General features: G+C 42.4%; 1 protein-coding gene and 1 long non-coding RNA gene across 2 annotated transcripts; both read right to left on the bottom strand.

Moving 5' to 3' along the window:
• Nucleotides 1-1235: 1235 nt before the first annotated feature.
• Nucleotides 1236-2497, bottom strand: LOC136427938 (uncharacterized). The gene is made up of 3 exons (XR_010754543.1): nucleotides 2427-2497; nucleotides 1809-1851; nucleotides 1236-1307 (listed from the first exon to the last, which is right to left on the bottom strand). It is a non-coding gene; the product is annotated as an uncharacterized lncRNA (long non-coding RNA).
• Nucleotides 2498-3222: 725 nt separating this feature from the next.
• On the bottom strand, nucleotides 3223-17430 carry LOC136431178 (fibrocystin-L-like). The gene is made up of 7 exons (XM_066422833.1): nucleotides 17346-17430; nucleotides 5938-6015; nucleotides 5545-5671; nucleotides 4784-4892; nucleotides 4515-4572; nucleotides 4047-4140; nucleotides 3223-3283 (listed from the first exon to the last, which is right to left on the bottom strand). Exons 1-7 carry the CDS (start codon nucleotides 17428-17430, stop codon nucleotides 3223-3225), a joined length of 612 nt encoding a protein of 203 aa, XP_066278930.1.
• Nucleotides 17431-19068: the final 1638 nt, after the last annotated feature.

The raw sequence follows: 19068 nt of genomic DNA on the forward strand, positions 1-19068 counted from the left end.
CTGCAGCTAACTTATGACCCACTGGACACCGAGTCATGTGTTCTATCTGCATAACGTGACGTCACAGAAGAAGTCAAAGACCGGATTTGGTCAGTCGAAAATTAGAATAAGTCCGATTTTTTGGTGTTGGAAATTGAAGTTAAATTCTACTTACACAGATGTATTTTCAATTCAACATTTCAAATATTTACTCCGCAGACACATATTGCATTTTGTTGCTTGATTTATGAACCATTGACGACTCTTGCCAAAGTCCTAAGATGTGATTAACAGATAGAATGCGGGGATAATATGAGAACTGTACGTTGGCTCACCTTTTCTTACAATCCCCTCCCCTTTTTCCCCTAAAGCAATCAACGATGCACAAGTTACACCACTTACCTGCGTAGGACACTGTTTGCTGAGTTGGTTTCTTTGGCGTCAGGCACACAATCTCGGTGTCAGTTATGTCACCCTGTCTGCTGCATTCCTCACCTAAAATGATATTAGAGTACTTATTGATTAACTGACGATTGATCGATCGATTGGTTAATTGATTTGATTGGCTCATTGATTGATTGAATTATTAGTTGGTTGACTGATCGATTGATTGATCAGACAGACAGATTGATGTTAAAGCGACATTAGAATTTGGCATATTCAAAGTTGAGCGATGTTTCAGCCGGGCATATTGAGTCAGCATAATTGTTACCGTGTTGCTGTACATACTATATGCTTTTTAAATCGTATTTATCATATATCATGTACTAGTAAAGGATAAACGTTGTACGAAGAAGACATCCCACCTCCTACAGTGACGGTTGCGACCTGTGAGGTTGAGTCGAACCAGTCCCCACTGATGGTGATGGTGGATCCTCCCTCCGTACTGCCGACGCCTGGACTCACAGAACTAACCCCTGCAACAGACAAAGCCATACTTGTCGACATATGACACAGCACAGCACAGTATAGCACAGAGGAGTAGAAGAGCAAGAAAACTCCGAGAGTTAATGCGGGTATTGGTATCTCAATGGAATACACTGTCACCGACTGCGTTTTGGAAATTGCGTCAACTTTGAGAATTTTGGCCAATTTTCCCTTGCGGTCGTACGACGTCTATGAAGCCCAGATGAGCCAAACAAAAAGTCAAATTACAAATTCTCAGTTTCGATACAAGATAACTTTGTTGAACATAAAATGTTGCAACTGAGCTAAAAACCAATGTGCAACGGCTGCGATTGATTTATCAGTGCTTACTTGCATAGGTCTGGAAATTGAACATCTTCATATTGGCGCTGACACGCTTGGCTTCCCAGGTACCTTCCGACCTAAGATAAGAAGCATCAAATGTTAGTGTCCCTCAAGATAGCCTGGAGTCCAGCCCTGTTAAGCCCCCCTCTCACTGGACCCACGGCAGGCTGGCGGCGTCTCTGCGGCCGATCGAATTGACAAAGCAGTCAACGAATTTCATCGACAAAAAACGAATCTTTTTAAGCTTTGTGTGTTGTGTTGTCTTTTTGTTCATACTTGTACGTTTTGAATGATATTCCCGTTATAAAGTCAAGGGTAACGCAAATCCAGTTTAGGAGGCAGCGACGCCGCCAGCGTGTCGCAGGTCCAGTGAGAGGGGGGCTTTAGCTTTGGCCTGTTCCCAACGCTGGACGTTAGAAGTGGACCAAATTAACAAGGCTGGACTCCATGCTACCCCAAGGTGCCTAGCATTAAAATGCCAATAGCGGAAGTGTGGCCAAACACCATTGTCTACAAATGACTACAAAAGCTCCGTGGTCACGGAGGTAAAAATGCTTGCGCCATTGGCAGCGCCTTACCTTCCGTATCTGTCACTGACAATGATGCTGATGTTTTGGTGACCTGAAAAATCATTTCAAAACAATGTTAGAATTAGCTGCACAAAGTGTTGTTTTTTTCTAATGGGAGTGTCAGTCGAACGTATCCAGCAAGCGTTGAATACCACCTAGAGGTAGTGTTTTTATTCAGTATCATAGGTCAAATCGAGCTATTTCAGAAACGGGTGTTAAATTGTCGGTCGAAGTATTGTACTATTTATGTTCAAGAAAGTCTCATAAAGCCGGCATCACAATTCATGCGAGCGTCGGCCGAATTGTACATCGCCCGAAGCTCGCCGAATTTCAAAATCGCCCGAGCGTCGACCGTATTTTCTAATAAAAAACTCGGGTGACGTCCGTAGAACACTAAAAACGAAAGATCCCCCATGAGAATCGGATGGTACCGTCTCTTGGACATGGGCGAAGTCAGTATGGACTAAACTGGTAAAAGGCCAATATTTGGATCAACTTCTATTTCTAAATATCTCCCGAAGCCCGCGGACGTCGGCCGTACTTCGGCCGAAAATGCACATTTGAAGCTCGTCCACACGTCGGCCGAGCTGAATTTCTTATTTGTGACGGGGGCTTAAGGAATCTTACCGACAAACTTGCCACGCGGCACCGCCATAAACGTCCCCCATCTGCTAGAGCCTTCCTCGTCCATCTCAATTCCGTACCTAAACACAATGTTCACGGTACAAAGTATGGCAACAGCAACAACAAAGACAACAAACATAATACAAAATAGAAGTATAGAATAAAAGTTAACAACCTAATTACTAATACTAGAATAATGAGTTGCATGCATTTTTTTATTTAATTATATAATCGAGTGCTGTTAATTATTACTTTTGGTATTTTTATCTAATGACAAAACGTTCATTTAGATATTTACCTATTCTTGCAATGTTGGGTTGTTGCATTTAAATATATACCTAAAACAGTCTGTAGCATCGAGAGTCTTAAAACTTGTACTTGATTTGAGAAAAGTGAATAACTTATTACGTAAAACATCATATCTAGAGCGTTTCATAACAAAGTCAAAAGCTGTGAACACGGCATCCACGAGGTTTCATTTGTCTTTCCATATTCGCCTCGCTGGCTTTGAGCAGTTGGGTGGCCTCGGCCCTTAATAACACATAACAATGCGTCGAAGCAAACATTAGCTTCCTTTTTTTCACGATCTTTAATGGAGTCATTTTACTGAAAAAAGGTATCAATTAGGTGTGCTTGATGATCTCATCTTTTTTTCGACACTGAACTCGCTATTTTGCACATATCATTGGGAACGAGCCCTCAAATGCTCAACATTAGTCTATATAAGATAGCTCATTTAAAGCCCATTTGAACTAATCCCCCCTCGTGACAAAGTAAGTTCCGCCCATATCGATAAGACCTACATGTCTCCGTTGCTGTCTCTCAGCTCACATGTTTGTCCCGCACCGTCCAGGTAACAGCTGATAAGATAAAGAACGACCAGTAAACATTGATTGATCAAAGCTCATTAAAGGTTGGTAAACTGTACAACGTGATTAATTAAAACATCATAATTAATTGCCCACTAGAATACCTTCGTGGCAGTGAATATTAAAGTGATTGTGTTCGCTATAATTGATTATGTTTGTCGGAAAATGTCGTGATGTCTCATTACAGTGTTTATGGTTGAGTTGACTAACACATCAAATTACTGTATGTTATCAATACTAAAGATGAAAATAGACCATGACGCTGCGACCGAGCAATTTGACACCGCGCTAAACGAATTTCATCGATAAAAAAACAAATCGATTTACGCTTTGTGTGATTTTTTTGTCTTTTTGGTCATACTTGTACGTTTTGCATGGTATTCCCATTGCAAAATCAAGGCTAACTCAAATTCAATCACACGCAGCGAGGTCGCCAACGCGTCGCGTGTCCAATGAAAAGCGCACTTGAAGGTACGCACACGTTTGACGGGGCCCTAAAGCCCCTGTCACGCTTGTGCGTATATACAAGTCCGCATGACTTGCGTATTGATTAACATGTTTTGGTCAAGATTGAGTTCTCAGCCCAAGAAGTCATTTCCTTGATTCGATAACTAGGCTGAACAACGGTGGGTCAACGCAGAAAACAACTTCTTCCCCGCAAACTTTCCGTAAACCTAAGAAATGTTAATGCGCAGCTCATGCGCACTTGAAGATACGCACACGTGTGACGGGGCCTTAACGGACATACGCTTACCGTTTGATGGTTTCCGTCCTCCCGTTCGCGTTGTCGGCTTGCTCGCTGCCGAACAGCGGGGTGATGATCTTACCGTGCACCGTCAGCATGGTCCCTGTAGAAGGATACTTGTTTATGTATTTGGATCACAAACTTAGCATCGACAGACAAAGTTGAGTAGACCTTGAAACTAATCAAGAGCATAAACACACATATTGCAATATTCAGTGATAGAATAAGACGACGCTTAAGCCCCTGTCACACTTGTGCGTATATACAAGTCCGCATGAGTTGCGTATTAATATGTTTTTGGTATAGGTTAAGTTTGCAGCTGAATTAGTGATTTCTTAGGTTCGATCACTCGGCTGCACAACGGTGGGTCAAAGTAGAAAACAACTTTTTCCCCCGCAATCCTTACTTAAACAAAAAAATGCTAATGTGCAACTCTCGCGCACTTGAATATACGCACAAGTGTGACAGGGCCCTTACCTGGGTATCCCGTGGTAGGAGTGACGGACTTGATGTAAGGTGTGTAATGGGTTTTTGTCTGCAGGGGAAGAAAAATCGGATTTGTCCGACCCTTTATTCCACAGTTGGAATATGATGCCGCAAGATGCAAATGTATGATGTAAAACACACACAAACGTAGGACACGTTCTTTATGTAAGAAATTTGTCGCGCGACCTGTAAAAGCTTTTGTCGCAGCTTCTATTGGAAAGGAAGTGTGAGAGACTTGTAAATAGAAATGTTCTATGAACCTCAAACTTGCAGTCCTGGTCGTCCTGTCCCAGACACGGGATGTCCCGACAGTCGTCTGCACTGGAGCACAGCGTCACCTGCGGGGTGTACACGCCTGCTGGCATAGCCCTGTAGCAGGATAATACACGGAAAAGGTAAGACCATGTCGCTTATGGTTAGTCTGCACTGGAACACATCGTCATCTGGGGGTGTACACGCCTGCTGGCATTAGCCCTGTGGCACGATACTACACGGAAAAGGTGAGATCATGTCGTTTATGGTTAGTCTGCACTGGAACACAGCGTCGCCTGGGGGTGCACACGCCTGCTGGCATAGCCCTATGGCAGGATAATACACGGACTAAGGTGAGACCATGTCGCTTATCGTTTCATTCATAAACACAGTTTCACTTGGGGGTGTATACGCCTGATGGCATAGCCCTATGGCAGACCATTTTGCTTATAATTATATGGTTTTATTCATAGGCTAGGCTTTTCTTCACTATATGTCTTCGCCCGGAAAAGACGTCAGGATATGTACTATTCAGGCAGGGAGGGGGTGTTTCCTGTAATGTTGCATTACTTGAGAATACCGCTAGGGGGACCAAAATCGCCATGTTTCTTCCAAATTTCAATAACTATCTTCATACCAAATTTCAGATAAATCCGTCAAAAGCATCAGTTACAGTAGGTAAAGGTGAGAATACACAAAACACCCCCTCGGGCTGAACCTTCTTTCTGGAGAGAACGAATCAAAGACATAATAACGTTATCTATAATACCTGGTGTAACATTCTATCTGCCCTGTGCTGACGGAGGTTTCCTCTACGTCACACGTGTACTGGTGGGTAGCGGACAGGAACTTCACACGGACCACGGAGAACGTCATGCTGAAGTCCACCGGAAGGTCTGTGGGAAGAAATGTAATTCGTTGTGGCATCTATAGTACTGTTAGCCGCATCGTAAACCAGTTACTGGCGAAGTAGCGGCAGAAAAAAAAGGCACGTAATAGGAATGCAAAGAGAATGGCACAGTATGGAATAAGACTTTTTTCGTGTTTTGGCCACTTGTTACATTAAGGGACTCTCAAATTCAGAAAATCCAATGGGACAATGGGGTTATTGTTAGCATTCAAATGGTCGCAGAAATGGGCGATTTTAGAGTAAACGACTTACTTTCTCCAAAGATCTTGATGTTCGTCCCACCCTTCAAGCTCCCGACATGAGGGGCCACTCCGGAGATCCGGGTCGTTTCTGTGGGGAAAAATGAAGAAAAATGTACAAAAATACATTGTCAAGTACGGTTTACTAGTGTCCCGTGATGTAGCTACTCCCTAATTTTGTAGTACTCAGTTGTAACTGGTTCCATCGGCAAGCACAAACATGAAATGCAATTGTTTTCTCATTTCTTGAATTCATGTTCTATTGCCTCAAGGACCAAATCAAACCCAACAAAACTTGCTCGATATATGTTTTAGAACATAGTTATCATAGGAACTAGTTTTTAATGTCATTGTATCTATCATTATTATATATATGCTGTATGTACTTGCAATTAGCCCCCGGGCATGTATTTCCTATAACATTTATCAACTTTTGAATACAATGAAATTTGAAAGCTAATAACGGGGGTCATAGTGTTGTATGCGGTGTAACTTTAACATCTAATTTCCCCTCGCTCGCAATATTTGCCACTAGGTCTAGGAAATACAGGGATCTGAACGAACGAACGATTTCAATAGATAACATTCTCATATCATTATAGTATAGTTTACAGTCTATAAAGCACAGAGGAGGCCATTACATTCACTGGCAGAGCTTATGTAAGGTTCGGCAATGGTCGAGATCAATGTTTTGCAGATTAGAACACTTTCATTATTCTTTATAATTAAAACGTATAATGCTCATTCCAATATTAGTATTTTTCTCATCCTTCTATGCATTCTTAAGTTGGCAGAAATACTTTGTAAGGTTAGTAGGAACATGGTTCACTTTGTGAGATTATGCTGTTTACTCAACTTCTTATGCAAATGAAATATATTCTGCTCTACCGTCTAGTATACAGTCATGAAAGGCATGCCTTTCTCGGTAACCTGCGTTATGCAATGTCTTATGTAATCTATTAAACTAATTCGTTCGTTCAGACTATTTTAGGTTAGACCCTAGTGGCACATAGGGCAGCAAGTTTCCTTACTGTTTCACAATGAGGGATTGCTAGACCTTCCCCTAAGTTAACGTGCTCGAGGCACTTCCTCGAACACAGCACCCCAATTCTACATCCCTTCTGAAAGACGCGTGCAGCCCAAACCAACATGCCCTTCCCAGGATTGAACCGGGGTCTCTCAGTTACCAACTAATTTGAAGTAGCTGGTCAACTGTGATGCCGTTACCAGTTAGTCATAGTCGTAGATGAGATGAGCTCTCTTTAACTACATTGTTTCTATTAAGTAAGTAAAGCTGGTGTCTTACGCCTAATGACGGTTATACCGGCTATATCTCAGATTCAGATGTATATTATTATGTCAGCACATCAGGGAACCGGCTAAAATAAAAGGAGGCGTGCCGTCGAATTTATCAGGTTTTCAAAACGCCTGATATCATCCTTGTCCAATTTGGGTTTTTATCTATTCGTAAACCACGTGAGATGAGTAATTATAGAGATACGAACGACTCCTGGACTTTGCTATGCAAACGGCCAAATCAGATGATTGGAAGCAATAAACGGTGCAATAAAATGAAGCTGATATCTTTGTTTGTTTGTTTGTTCCACATAACCAGTTAACCACCTTTGGGCGTAATGCACTAGTTTTTTTACATTAAGTATAAGCTGAGTAAGACCAGACTGTAAGGTTTGACCCACTCACACACCAGAAAGGATATCTATAAGTGTGGTGGGTTCTTTATCGAAGTGGAGGTGTGACTCTTCTCTCACACAGGACCTCCAGCTTTACTTTCCATCTCAGAGAACGTCCCTAACCGAAGCTAGGTACTCATTTACACCTCATCGCGTGAGGAAATAGGTATAAAATGCCTTTCCTAAATGGAAACACTAGAGACTGGAAGGGATTCTAACCCAGAACTTTTAGATTCTTTCTAAGCCAACAACCACAAGACCACTTTGCCACCTGTTTTATCATCACAATCAAACCATTAATGTTTAAAAGACTAGAAACACACTGTATTTTTTAACGAGATCAAGTCGAAATAACTCTGGAAAGCAATGTCTTCTATATGATATTCTGTGACATGCGTCTTTAATGTAGTCCTTTGGCGAGACTCATCTTATCTATGTACTAGTTTATTGCCCACTTTGATCGTACGTAATTAGTGCTAATGTGGTCAGATATCCCTTAAGTGGTAAAATTAAAGAAGAGTAAATGTAACTATCTGCAACACGACCAAAGCCTGCTTCGTTCCTAGCGACAGTAATCGCCCCATCATGTATGTATTATTGCCAATATAGGTCATTGTATTATATTGGTATCTGTTCGTTCATCGTTCGTCCCTTGTAGTGCCCATAGCCCCTGTCACAATTGTGCGTATATACAAGCCCGCATCATTGCGTATTAACATGTTTTTGGTTTAGGTTAAGTTCGCAACAGAAAAAGTGATTTCTTAGGTTCGATCACAGGGCTGCACACCTTTTCCCCCGCAAACCTTACTTAAAAGACACAAAAATGTTAATTCGCAAATCACGCGCACTTGAATATCCGAACAAGTGTGACAGGGCCCTGTAGCTAGTGGCACATAGGGCAGCAAGTTTCCTTGTTATTTCGGTAGCAGGGTACAGTTTTACGGGGGGGGGGGGGGATTGCTAGCCCTTCCCCTTCAACGTGCTCGAGGCACCTCCTCGAACACGGGAGCCCCGTTTTACGCCCCTTCCGAAAAACAGGTGCAGCCCCAACCGAGATACCCTACTCAGGATTGAACCGGGGTTTCCCAGTTAGCAACAAATTGTAACCAGGAGCTCAGCTATGAGGCAGCTACCCATAACCATATATGTAAAGCCAGACAAAGTTTCTCCGGCTGAAATATTTTCAATAACGTGAAGCCATTCTAGTTTGGGATAAATGAATTATACAGAGCACATGATGAGTAGACATACAAACGTGCCATGGATTAAGTTAGGCGTATGCACAGAAAATTGTCCCGAGAATTAAGCTTTGTTCGGAGAATCATCACTTTATAACGAAGCCCCATAGCGCAACTAGGGGTAGCCAAACGTCTACCACTTGTCCCTGACATCAAAAGCTATCTGCCACCAAAACCTAAAAACCCTAGAATGTCCAGGACAAAAGGTAATTAAAGCCACACTGAAATTCTGAAACAGCAACCACTAGGCATTACAAGGATCTGATCACAAACAAGCGAACTAATGCAATTCAATATGTACAATAAAGTTAATTCATTTTTACATTCATACTATTTAGATAATCACTATTACGGTGGTATCCAAGGTTCCCAATGACATTTTGTAAGAATACTATAAGAATACAATTTATAAAGGAGCAACGGACATATTGTCGATTAATTGTACGTTTTCCGTCTTTTTTGATAGGATGAAATGAAAATGTTGAGCAGCGATCGCGCGCGCAGGACGAGCCAAATAGAAAGGGTCCGGTCCATTGTCTGACAGGAATGTAGTTAAAACTTCTCAACAAGTTTGACCCAAGCTCCTCTCTGCCCGATGGTGCACCACAGAGGATTTGACAACGAGTGGCAGCATTTTGTGGTTTTCTGTTCTTCTTAATGTTTTATTTAGTGTCACGCCAGTCCAGTCTCCGATATCATCCTCTCATCTTGTCCCTTGTCTACCCCTCTTTCTTCCTCTGGACGGTTCCTTGCATGATAGTTTTGGCTAGCCCGATTACCATGGTCTAGACTCAGAAGCGTACAGGAATACGGAGGTGCCCAGGGAGCACATTAGTTCGATCTTAGAGCTCAACTTGGTATTCAAATCCTTCCAGATAGGCCTTAGTTTGTGAAAGGTAACAAAATGTTACGTTTACCTTGCGCTTGACCTCCATGAGACAATAAGATGATCACCAGCACTGTCCAAAGCCGGACAGCCATCCTCGGTTTACATATACCAACTGAGGACGGCTGGAATATATCACATGGGACGCACTCCTCTTCAAGTCTCCACTCGCTAAGAACGCCGAATAACAGAACGGTATATCCCTCTAACAGGTCTCCTATCCTTTATATACTACCGAAGTGTGCAAGGACTGATAGTATGTCATGTAAATGTTTACCGTTTGCGACGGCACCATTCAATTTGCCAAATAACAGAACAGCTTCGATCTAAGTGGGCCAAATGACACCCAATGCGACACTACTGTTTGGAAGAAGATTGCACACTATGGTCCGATTGGTCAGTAAGAACAGCTGGAACAGCTAGCAAATAACCCCCCTGCCTTTAGGTAAATAAATGGTACGGACTGTGATCGTAAAGAAGGCGGCGACTGTGGACGGATTAGATTAGCATAGGGGCGAGTCTGGAAAGTAAACGTTGAGTATGCCGTATAGGTGCGGAGAGCTTATTCCTACAATAAGTATTTACTGCCACTGGTGGTTCACTAAACAGGCAGGATTTCATGATAAATTGACCATACCCAACTCGCGAGCTGTTAGCGGACGTAAGGTGTTTGGAGAAGTCTTAGATATTGTTTGTTTGTGTGAGGTGAGAAAGATGTTGTTCTTGTTTTTGTTGAAACATGGGCAGTCATGCTATTGTGGTGTCAAATGGGCGAGTGGCTAGGCTAGTGAATTCGAGGTCTAGAGGTTCGATTCCTGGCATTCCTGGTTAGACGTTGCGTGCTTTGGGCAAAATACTTTATACGATTTTCGTCACTTCACCCAGGTGTAAAAATGCGTATCCGACTTCGGTCGGGGAGGTAAAAGGCAGTGAAAGGAGAGGGATGGTCTTCGTCTTCCAATACCGTGCCCCAGACACGTGCACAATGTATAACAACCCACTGCCCCTATAACCTCAAAATTGCTATGGGGTTACATGTACCTTTACTTTGAGTACATGCAAAGCTGTCGGACTTATACGTCTAGCTGAAGAACGGTTCATGTTGCAATTCAAACAGCAACCCTTTCAGGGGTAAAGAAATGGAAAAGATTGTAACATCTGTAAATTCTCTTGAAAAGTTGAAGTTGTGAATTGGAGCATGATTTACTAATCGTCTTTATGATAACAGCTAAGCTTGTCTAACAACTCTATTTGTTATTTGCTGCTGAGCCACGTGAGATGAGCTGTTATAAAGATATGACCGACTGCTGGGCTTTGCAACACAAACAATCAGATCAGATAATTACAGGACGATCCTAAATGAAATTATCCTGATGATGTTGTTATCATCACATTCCCATCATCAATGTGGAACGGATTAAGGACATGCTACAATCTTTTCCGTTTAACAATATGGGAAATAGGGAATGTGGAGATACAAAATCCCGTGTCTTCAAAATTCCAACTAATCTTGAGGCTTGGTATGCTTAATTTTTCTTCTTATCTTATCTAAGTATATATACAGATTTTTTATTGCCCACTTTTATATTCCGTAATTGGTAAAGTGGCCGACTTCATGTGCTAATGGGCCCAGCTAGTCTCAACACGACTAGATAGTACCTGCTGCCTAGAAACGATCAATACACCTGGGTTTTTTTGCGGACAGCATATAGATTATTTAAAACTATATATAATGAAGAAAAATATCTAAGTAATGCAAATATGAGGGACAGGAATGCAGTCACAAAACTAAGAATCAGCTGCCACAAACTACATATTGAAACGGGAAGACATACCCGCACTCCTCTAGAACAACGATTATGTAAACATTGTACTTTGAATAGAATAGAAGACGAATGTCATTTTGTAGTGGAATGTGGATTATATACCAAAGAAAGAAATGAACTGTATAAGCTTGTAGAAAACCTATTTCCCTACTTCACACATTTAAGTACTGTACAAAAATTCATATTCCTAATGCGACTAGACAAACCTTCCATTGAAAAACACGTCTGTTCTTTTTCTTTCTGCTATAACAGAAAAGGGAGGAGAAGTAGAATTTATCTAATGATAGTCATATTCTTATGTACCCGTTAACTGTAACGTTGGGTAACATGAATTCGTGGGGTACTTAAATTCGGGATTTTTCGAAAACGGGGTATTTAGGGATATGTGCTAGATGCAACATCAGTAATACCGCTAGAAATGCAAACTTGACAGACTAACGTATTCAGAACACTGTCTGAAAAGCTTCGATAAGCATGCATTAGAAGGCGACGAGGACAAAAACTCTCCGTCCCTTATTGGAACAGTCTGAGGGCTTCGTGGGAGAATCACACTGCATCGTTGTCGGCTGGTTTATAAGACAAATGTCACACCCGCTTCCTGTTAAACACAATCATTTACAAGACAACTTGTTTTCTTAAAATTGCTGACCTGCAATTGGACCCTAAGTGTGATCAATCATCAAAACCCCTCTTTGTTGCTACAACCTACGGCACGTGTATTTTCCCGCCGCCATATCATTACCCAGAATCCTGTTGTCAAGCAGACGACAAAGGTTTGTGAGGAACACTTTTTTGTCTAAATGTTGCGTGTGATTGTGGACTGAGGACGATATTTTCCTCAAAGTTTGCTCCTAACACAACAAGGAATACATGGACACAGTAGTATTATCAATGCTACGGCATCCGGCTAACTTGCCATGAATAATGTACACGTTGCCATGACGGTGGATGTCGACTTTGACGTTCTATAGCTACCGACTCAACACACGGGTTGTTCCCGTAGGCCTGATGTGTGCGGTACGGCCGTTTTTTCGTGTATTTTTTTTTACTTGGACACGTCTATATCCATAGCACTCTCCTCAAGCCAAGGATGGAACGAATAGCTGCTGTATAAAATGTAATTAGCGGCAAGATATTCAATACGAATCTTCTCTCCCGAATTAATGTTCACCCCTGTCCGACAGCACCGTCATTGTGCGTGCGGCGGACGGTAGATTCAAGTTGAAATATTATGGTGTCAGCACGACTAGAGACAAAATCTACCATATATATGATTAGTGCAAAGATAGTACATGATACTGACAGAATAATAGAAAAAAAGGATGGTTTATTGTTCTGCTAGATTGATTTCATTCAACCATTATCGGAAAAATCCCGAATTTATGTTACCCAACGTTACATGTTATTTTGTTTTGTTGCGACCTGTACTTAGCCAAGTGTGGCAGAAATGTGCAATAAAGGTCTTCATTCATTCATAACTCGAGAAGTTCTGGCTGGATATCTATTAGATCTGGTGTGTAGGTAGGTGTCGGTAAGACAAAGGACAATTTTGATTATTGGCTGCCTGGCGACTTTCGGTGATACTGCAGCAGGAGTTCCTGTTTTCATATGTCTTGTTTTGCACGTGCATGGGCGTGATATTTCGGTGGTGTTAGATAGCTCGAAGAGGTGCATGGAGCACGTTAAAGGGGCAGGGCAAGCAAGTAGCAACCCCTCCCTGTAAGAATATACCCTGTAAGGAACCCTGCTACCCTATATTCCACTAGGCACTACAAGGATCTACTACGAATGAACTAATACAATGGTACAGCTTGATGTTATGACATAAGGACGTACTCTTCTCTCTTTCACAAGTTTCAGTATGTCCCGATGTGTATGTGCTTTCCACTTGTAAAACTAACACATCTGCTCCCACACAAACACATGTATACATAGTATACATAGATACACACCCAAAATCATACCTCCATTTTCATAGTACCGGTGGTACATGTAATAAGATTTGTCGAACCTTCAGTTTGTGCTCTGCGAAGGACAAATTGAGCCAAGGTAACTAGCAAGTAGCAACACAGCATGTATCGGGGGCATTACTGTGTAAATCGCATTAAGCGCACTTGAAGCGCGTTCGAATCATTCAATGGACGCCCGTGCAGTACAACTTCAAAGCCCTCGCAATGCCGTAAAATACAGACCGTCCAGAACATCCGTGTCAAACGTTCATGATCCCGCGGCCCGTGTATGACATAAAGGGACTGATACCATGACATGTTTACCACTCACGACAGCACCATTCAATTCAGTACATAACAGAAGTGTTCAAAAGGAGCGGAAAACAAATAAAGCCGCTGTCTCTGAGTACATAAATGGTGCGGTTAGCGACAATAAAGACGGCAGGGACCCGGGCAAAGGATTACCTTCGCGCGAGCCTGTTAAGCAAACGTTACAACAAAGGCTTGACCTTCTGTTGGTATTTACTTGATTGTGTCCCCCTAAACAGCGAGGGTTGTCACTATAAATTGACCGTACCCCGTCCGAATTCGTTGGACGTTGACAAAACTCACCCCACATGAAACTTGCCGAGCCCTGTAACCCTTGCCATACAAGCTAGAAATTCGTATCTAATGAAGTAAAAAGATGTTGTCATACCTGGATGTTGCCAGTCGCGCCCATGCTCGATGCTATGGAGAAGAGTAAGTCAGTTCAACGGTAAGTAAGGCATAGTTGAATGGGCGTCAGAAGGATGACGGCTTCAACGGTAAGTAAGGGTTTGAACGGAAAACATAAGTAATTAGCGGAATGCTAGCACTCGGAGAAGCTAATTTCCGTCTCTCAAACGCCTACGTCGTCGCCAGTTGAAACAGTCAATGCCATCTTCGTGGATTGGCTCGACGCCTCACTGTAAGTGTTCCGTGGCGTGGAGGTTATAGTTTTAGGATTAGGCTTTTTGGTAGGAGCACACCTACTGGACTTCGTACGAAGTAAACGTTTTGAACGTTTATTCAATAAACATCGCATGGTCAAGATACAGTTAACATCTTTTTAAATAGTAGAATTGAATGGCACATACACTCAAGAAAAGAAATACACAGTACTGCTTGTAACATCGCTAGATTTTGTGAAAAGAAAACGAAAGCTCTACTAGAGTTTGAACATATAAAATCGCATGGTCACCACTCCTGCATTGGGGAAAAATACAAACGTCTTCACGAGCATCGGTGGTTAATTAAGACATCAATAAGCGGAATATGAAAAACGTGAAAACCTTTCTCGAACACAATTGTTTTGCATGTCAGCTAAAACAAAAAAATGATCAAACATCGAAGAGAACGCAAAAGCGACTTCTGGTCCAAACCAGTAATCAAATACCGCCTACCTCGCGTGTGACGCCACAACAATCCACAGCATAAGGAATATTTCTTTCTTCATCTTGCTGTCCGAGTCTCGTGAAAAAATGTCTTAACCACAAAGAACTCTCTCTCCACTTTTAAATGGGATATTCAGAGATAGGAAAAGGCCCGAAAGGGCATCAGGGGAAACGTTGTGCACTGGACTCCCGGTTGGTCGGTAAGAATCCCTGCACTACACTAGCCGCTCTGGGCCCGATTGGGGCATATTTTTACAAGTATACCTCTACATGGAAGAGACCATTGCATTTTTTGTAGGGGCCCTTCTTTGTTAATTTTTCTTTTTAGAATACATACTGTTGCTTATGTCGTATATATTACATATACATCACTTGTTTTAATTACACTTATGCACAATAATCGTTCTGTTTATATCATGGACAAAAGTTGTGATCTACAAGAATATGTAAGGAAACCTTCAAACCCTATTACAGGTGAACGATACTGTCAATCAAGTAGTCAGCATATGTTTTTTTAAACATACACCCATCAAATGACTCTGCCAAAAGTACATTCATATCACATATACACAAAACGACGTGATTTTGTATGTCGTTGATCAGTTTTTCATTTCATATCTTTTCTCCCTTTTAGCATTTGTATCAAAGGTGTTTTTCCCCTATGATTATTACTTTTGGTGCGCATTAAGTATTACTGGTGCCGCACAATCTACTGGTCAAAGAGCAACCTGTCAACAGTAACAAATGACTATAGACTACCTGGGGTATATCAAACACCGCTGGGTATGTTATCAGTTGTATCGAGTAGCTCCTCTGTCAATTTGCGTGTTACTAAGATATTCAAGAATATACCATCAAAATATACCCTTTGTTGTGCCAAAGTACGAGATGTTTTGCCATACAGCTCAATTATGGCCATCACAACGTCGGTATGCCCGCAGTTTTCGCTGTTCCAAACAACATATAGTTTAAGATAAACGTTTCAAAAACATCTGCGATTAGATACAATTCCATATATTCTTTTAAACAATACGTAGGAAATGAGTCGGTTATTGAGACCATCTGTCGATCAACTTCGTGACTCGCATATCCTTACTAAAGCCAATGTGTATGTGATAGTCTTAGCAAAGCACCTCTTAATGCTCCTTATCGTGTTTGGCAGGAAAATGGTAAAGACTCCAGCTATCATTAAATGGGGTACATGGTTCTTCATCAAATAGCTTTTAACAACGCTTAGAGCTACACATACAGGTCTTTTATCGGTGCTAAACGCCGTTCGGTGTTACATAATCAGCCGTATGCCTGTGTAGGTAAGCTATAGAAGGCCACTTGTAGTCATGCCTGTTGACCACTATAGAGACAAATGTACGCCATTAGTGTAGTATAAACACTCGAGTCGACAACCGCCAAATGACAACATGACATTTGGCCGAAAAATTGTTCCACTGTATAATTTATCATTTCATTACATAATATTGCGGGGTAGAGGGTGGTTAACCTTCCGTTGTTACTGATCAAAGTCAAAAGACACACCAACGAGTAGTTATAGTCTCACTTCCAACGAAAAACACACAAGAATTAGACAATTTGTATTTGGTTTGTACAATAAATTTTCTCATGTTCTTGTTTTTACGCACGTATGGAGTATATATATTGCGTAATATAAATGTACGCATATTTCATATAAGCTTATCGTCGGCACTTTTTAACAGTATCATACATGTATGTTCACTTGAATGCCGTTGCCACAAAATTGAGGTTCTTTCAACCCGCTTACTCTGACGCTTAGCAACAATTCTTCACTGATACAAGCTGACTTAAGTTGTCAATTAAAGAAATATATGCTGTGTGACATACTTGTGTTGTGTTGGATTGCTCTCACATTTCAATATACAAGCGATCCCCAGGTAAACATCACACCCTTGTATTCTGATTTATCTTTTCTCCAACTTAATATCACATTGATAAGGACGAAGGACTTTGTGACGCAACACAAAGTTGAAATGTTATTTTGATACTGCCAGAAAAGCATCAAATCGCCGAGTGGCTCGGCTAGCGGACACGGAATTTAGAGTTCACGGATTCAGCCCCCCTCTCGAGCTCACTGGACCCGCGGCACACGGGCGGCGTCGCTGCGTCCTAAACTGGATTTGTGTTACCCTTGACTTTATAATGGAAATATCATTCAAAACATATAAGTATGACCAAAAAGACAACAAAACACACAAAGCTTAAAAAAGAGTCTTTTTTTATCGATGAAATTCGTTGAGTGCTTTGTCAATTCAATCGGCCGCAGCGACGCCGGCAGCGTGCCGCGGGTCCAGTGAGAGGGGGGCTTTAGGCAGCCAGGGGGGTTGAAGTCGGGGCAGTCGGAGGCAGTCAGGACGAACGCTCCCGTCCCCTCCGCCAGTACAACCTGCGGTATCGTCACACCTTCTCTGATGGCCCAGATGTTCCAGGACAGACACTCCGCCGGCCAGCAGTCCGAACACTACCGCCATGGCCACGCCTTCGGTGCGCTGCAACAGGTAGATAGCACAAATATTAAAGATGTAAAAATTCGATTCCTGGCATTCCTGGCGGGACGTTGTGTCCTTGAGAAAGGCATTTTACACGTACGATTTTCCTCACTCCACCCAGGTGTACATAAAAATTGGCATCTGACTTCGGTCGGGGAGGTACAAGGCGGTGGAAGGAAATGAATGATATAGCCTCCTTTGCAGGCTTCCTGAGCGGCACCTGCGTTTTTTTTTTTTGAGAACGCTGAGTCGCGACCGGGCGGCAGTTCCACAAAAGCCACTTTTTCAGGAGCCCTACAAAGAATACATAAAGTGGCCAAAATCTATCCCTTTCAATAAAACCTATTAAGTGTTGGAGCAAATTTTTCTCAGGGGCAAAATATTTGTCTTGACACCGGAGCTAAAAACCTGACGTGAGCTAACGGCCGTCACATAAAGCCCCTATCTTACTGCAAGTTGGCGGCCTCGCTGCGTCCTAAATTGGATTTGTGCGACCCTTCACTTTATGATGCAAATATCATGCAAAATGTACAAGTATGACTAAAAAGACGACAAAATACACAAAGCCTTAAAAATATCGTTTTTTATCGATGAAATTCGTTGAGCGCGCTGTCAAATCGCTCTGTCACAGCGAGGTCACCAACGTGACACGGGTCCATGCAGTGAGATAGAACACAGTATTTCGCCTATGGGGATTTACATGGTTAAGGACCCCAAAGTGAGTAGGTTCGACGCCTCAAAATTTATAGCAGGGTACAGAAGAAAAGTTCAAGAATCGAATATGTTTGACTTCAGGGTACGATCTACAAAATATGTAAAAATGACCTAAAGTTTGCCTGCTCTTTCTCTTTTTTGACCCCCGGCGGAGGTCATCATACTGCAGCCGACGCAGAGCAGTTGCGGTAATCATATCCAGGCGCAAATTGACGCCGTGCGAAACAAACATCGTAATCCCGCTTATACAGTCTCAAAACTGACGTATTCCTCTACAAGTCACCACAGTTTCTGCCTCGCTGACGTGCGCAGAAGAATTTCTACGGGCGGCTTTGTCAATTTTTGGAACGCACTATACTTTATACCCGAACTACTATTGACCACGGGGCTCGAGGAGAAATACTGTGTTATGCTACCTGACGTGAGCGGCCGTTAGCCTCTACCAGGCTCCGCGGATGGCTGGAAAAATTGTAGAAATTGGCCAAATAGAGTGAATAGTATGCTAAGGGAGTCGGCTACGGAGAGAGAGAAAACTGTACCCCTATAGCAGACTAACTCCTCTTGCCTGTTTTTTCTGTCCATTTGGCCAATTTCCACTCTTTCCAGCCGCCTCTGGAGCCTGGTAGAGGCTAAGCGGCCGTCACAAAATGCCCACCATGCAGTTCCGCGCCGATTCGAAAGGCGGCTAATCCACGATGAGTGGCTGGTTCTTCGCTTGCGAAAACAAGTCAGCGAAGCACCGTGGGAAGGACGTCCTGATATCTAGATGCAGGCCAAGTAAACACATGGTCACATGCTTGCCACATACTAGTCGCGCCAAGAATACAACCACAGTCCCGCTCGTGCCTGTTTAGTAAAGTTTGTGTTACCTTTCCAGCACTTTCAGTACTTTTTAAAAGTTATCAG

The sequence above is a fragment of the Branchiostoma lanceolatum genome, chromosome 1 (genome assembly GCF_035083965.1).
Source record: "Branchiostoma lanceolatum isolate klBraLanc5 chromosome 1, klBraLanc5.hap2, whole genome shotgun sequence".
NCBI lineage: Eukaryota > Metazoa > Chordata > Leptocardii > Amphioxiformes > Branchiostomatidae > Branchiostoma > Branchiostoma lanceolatum.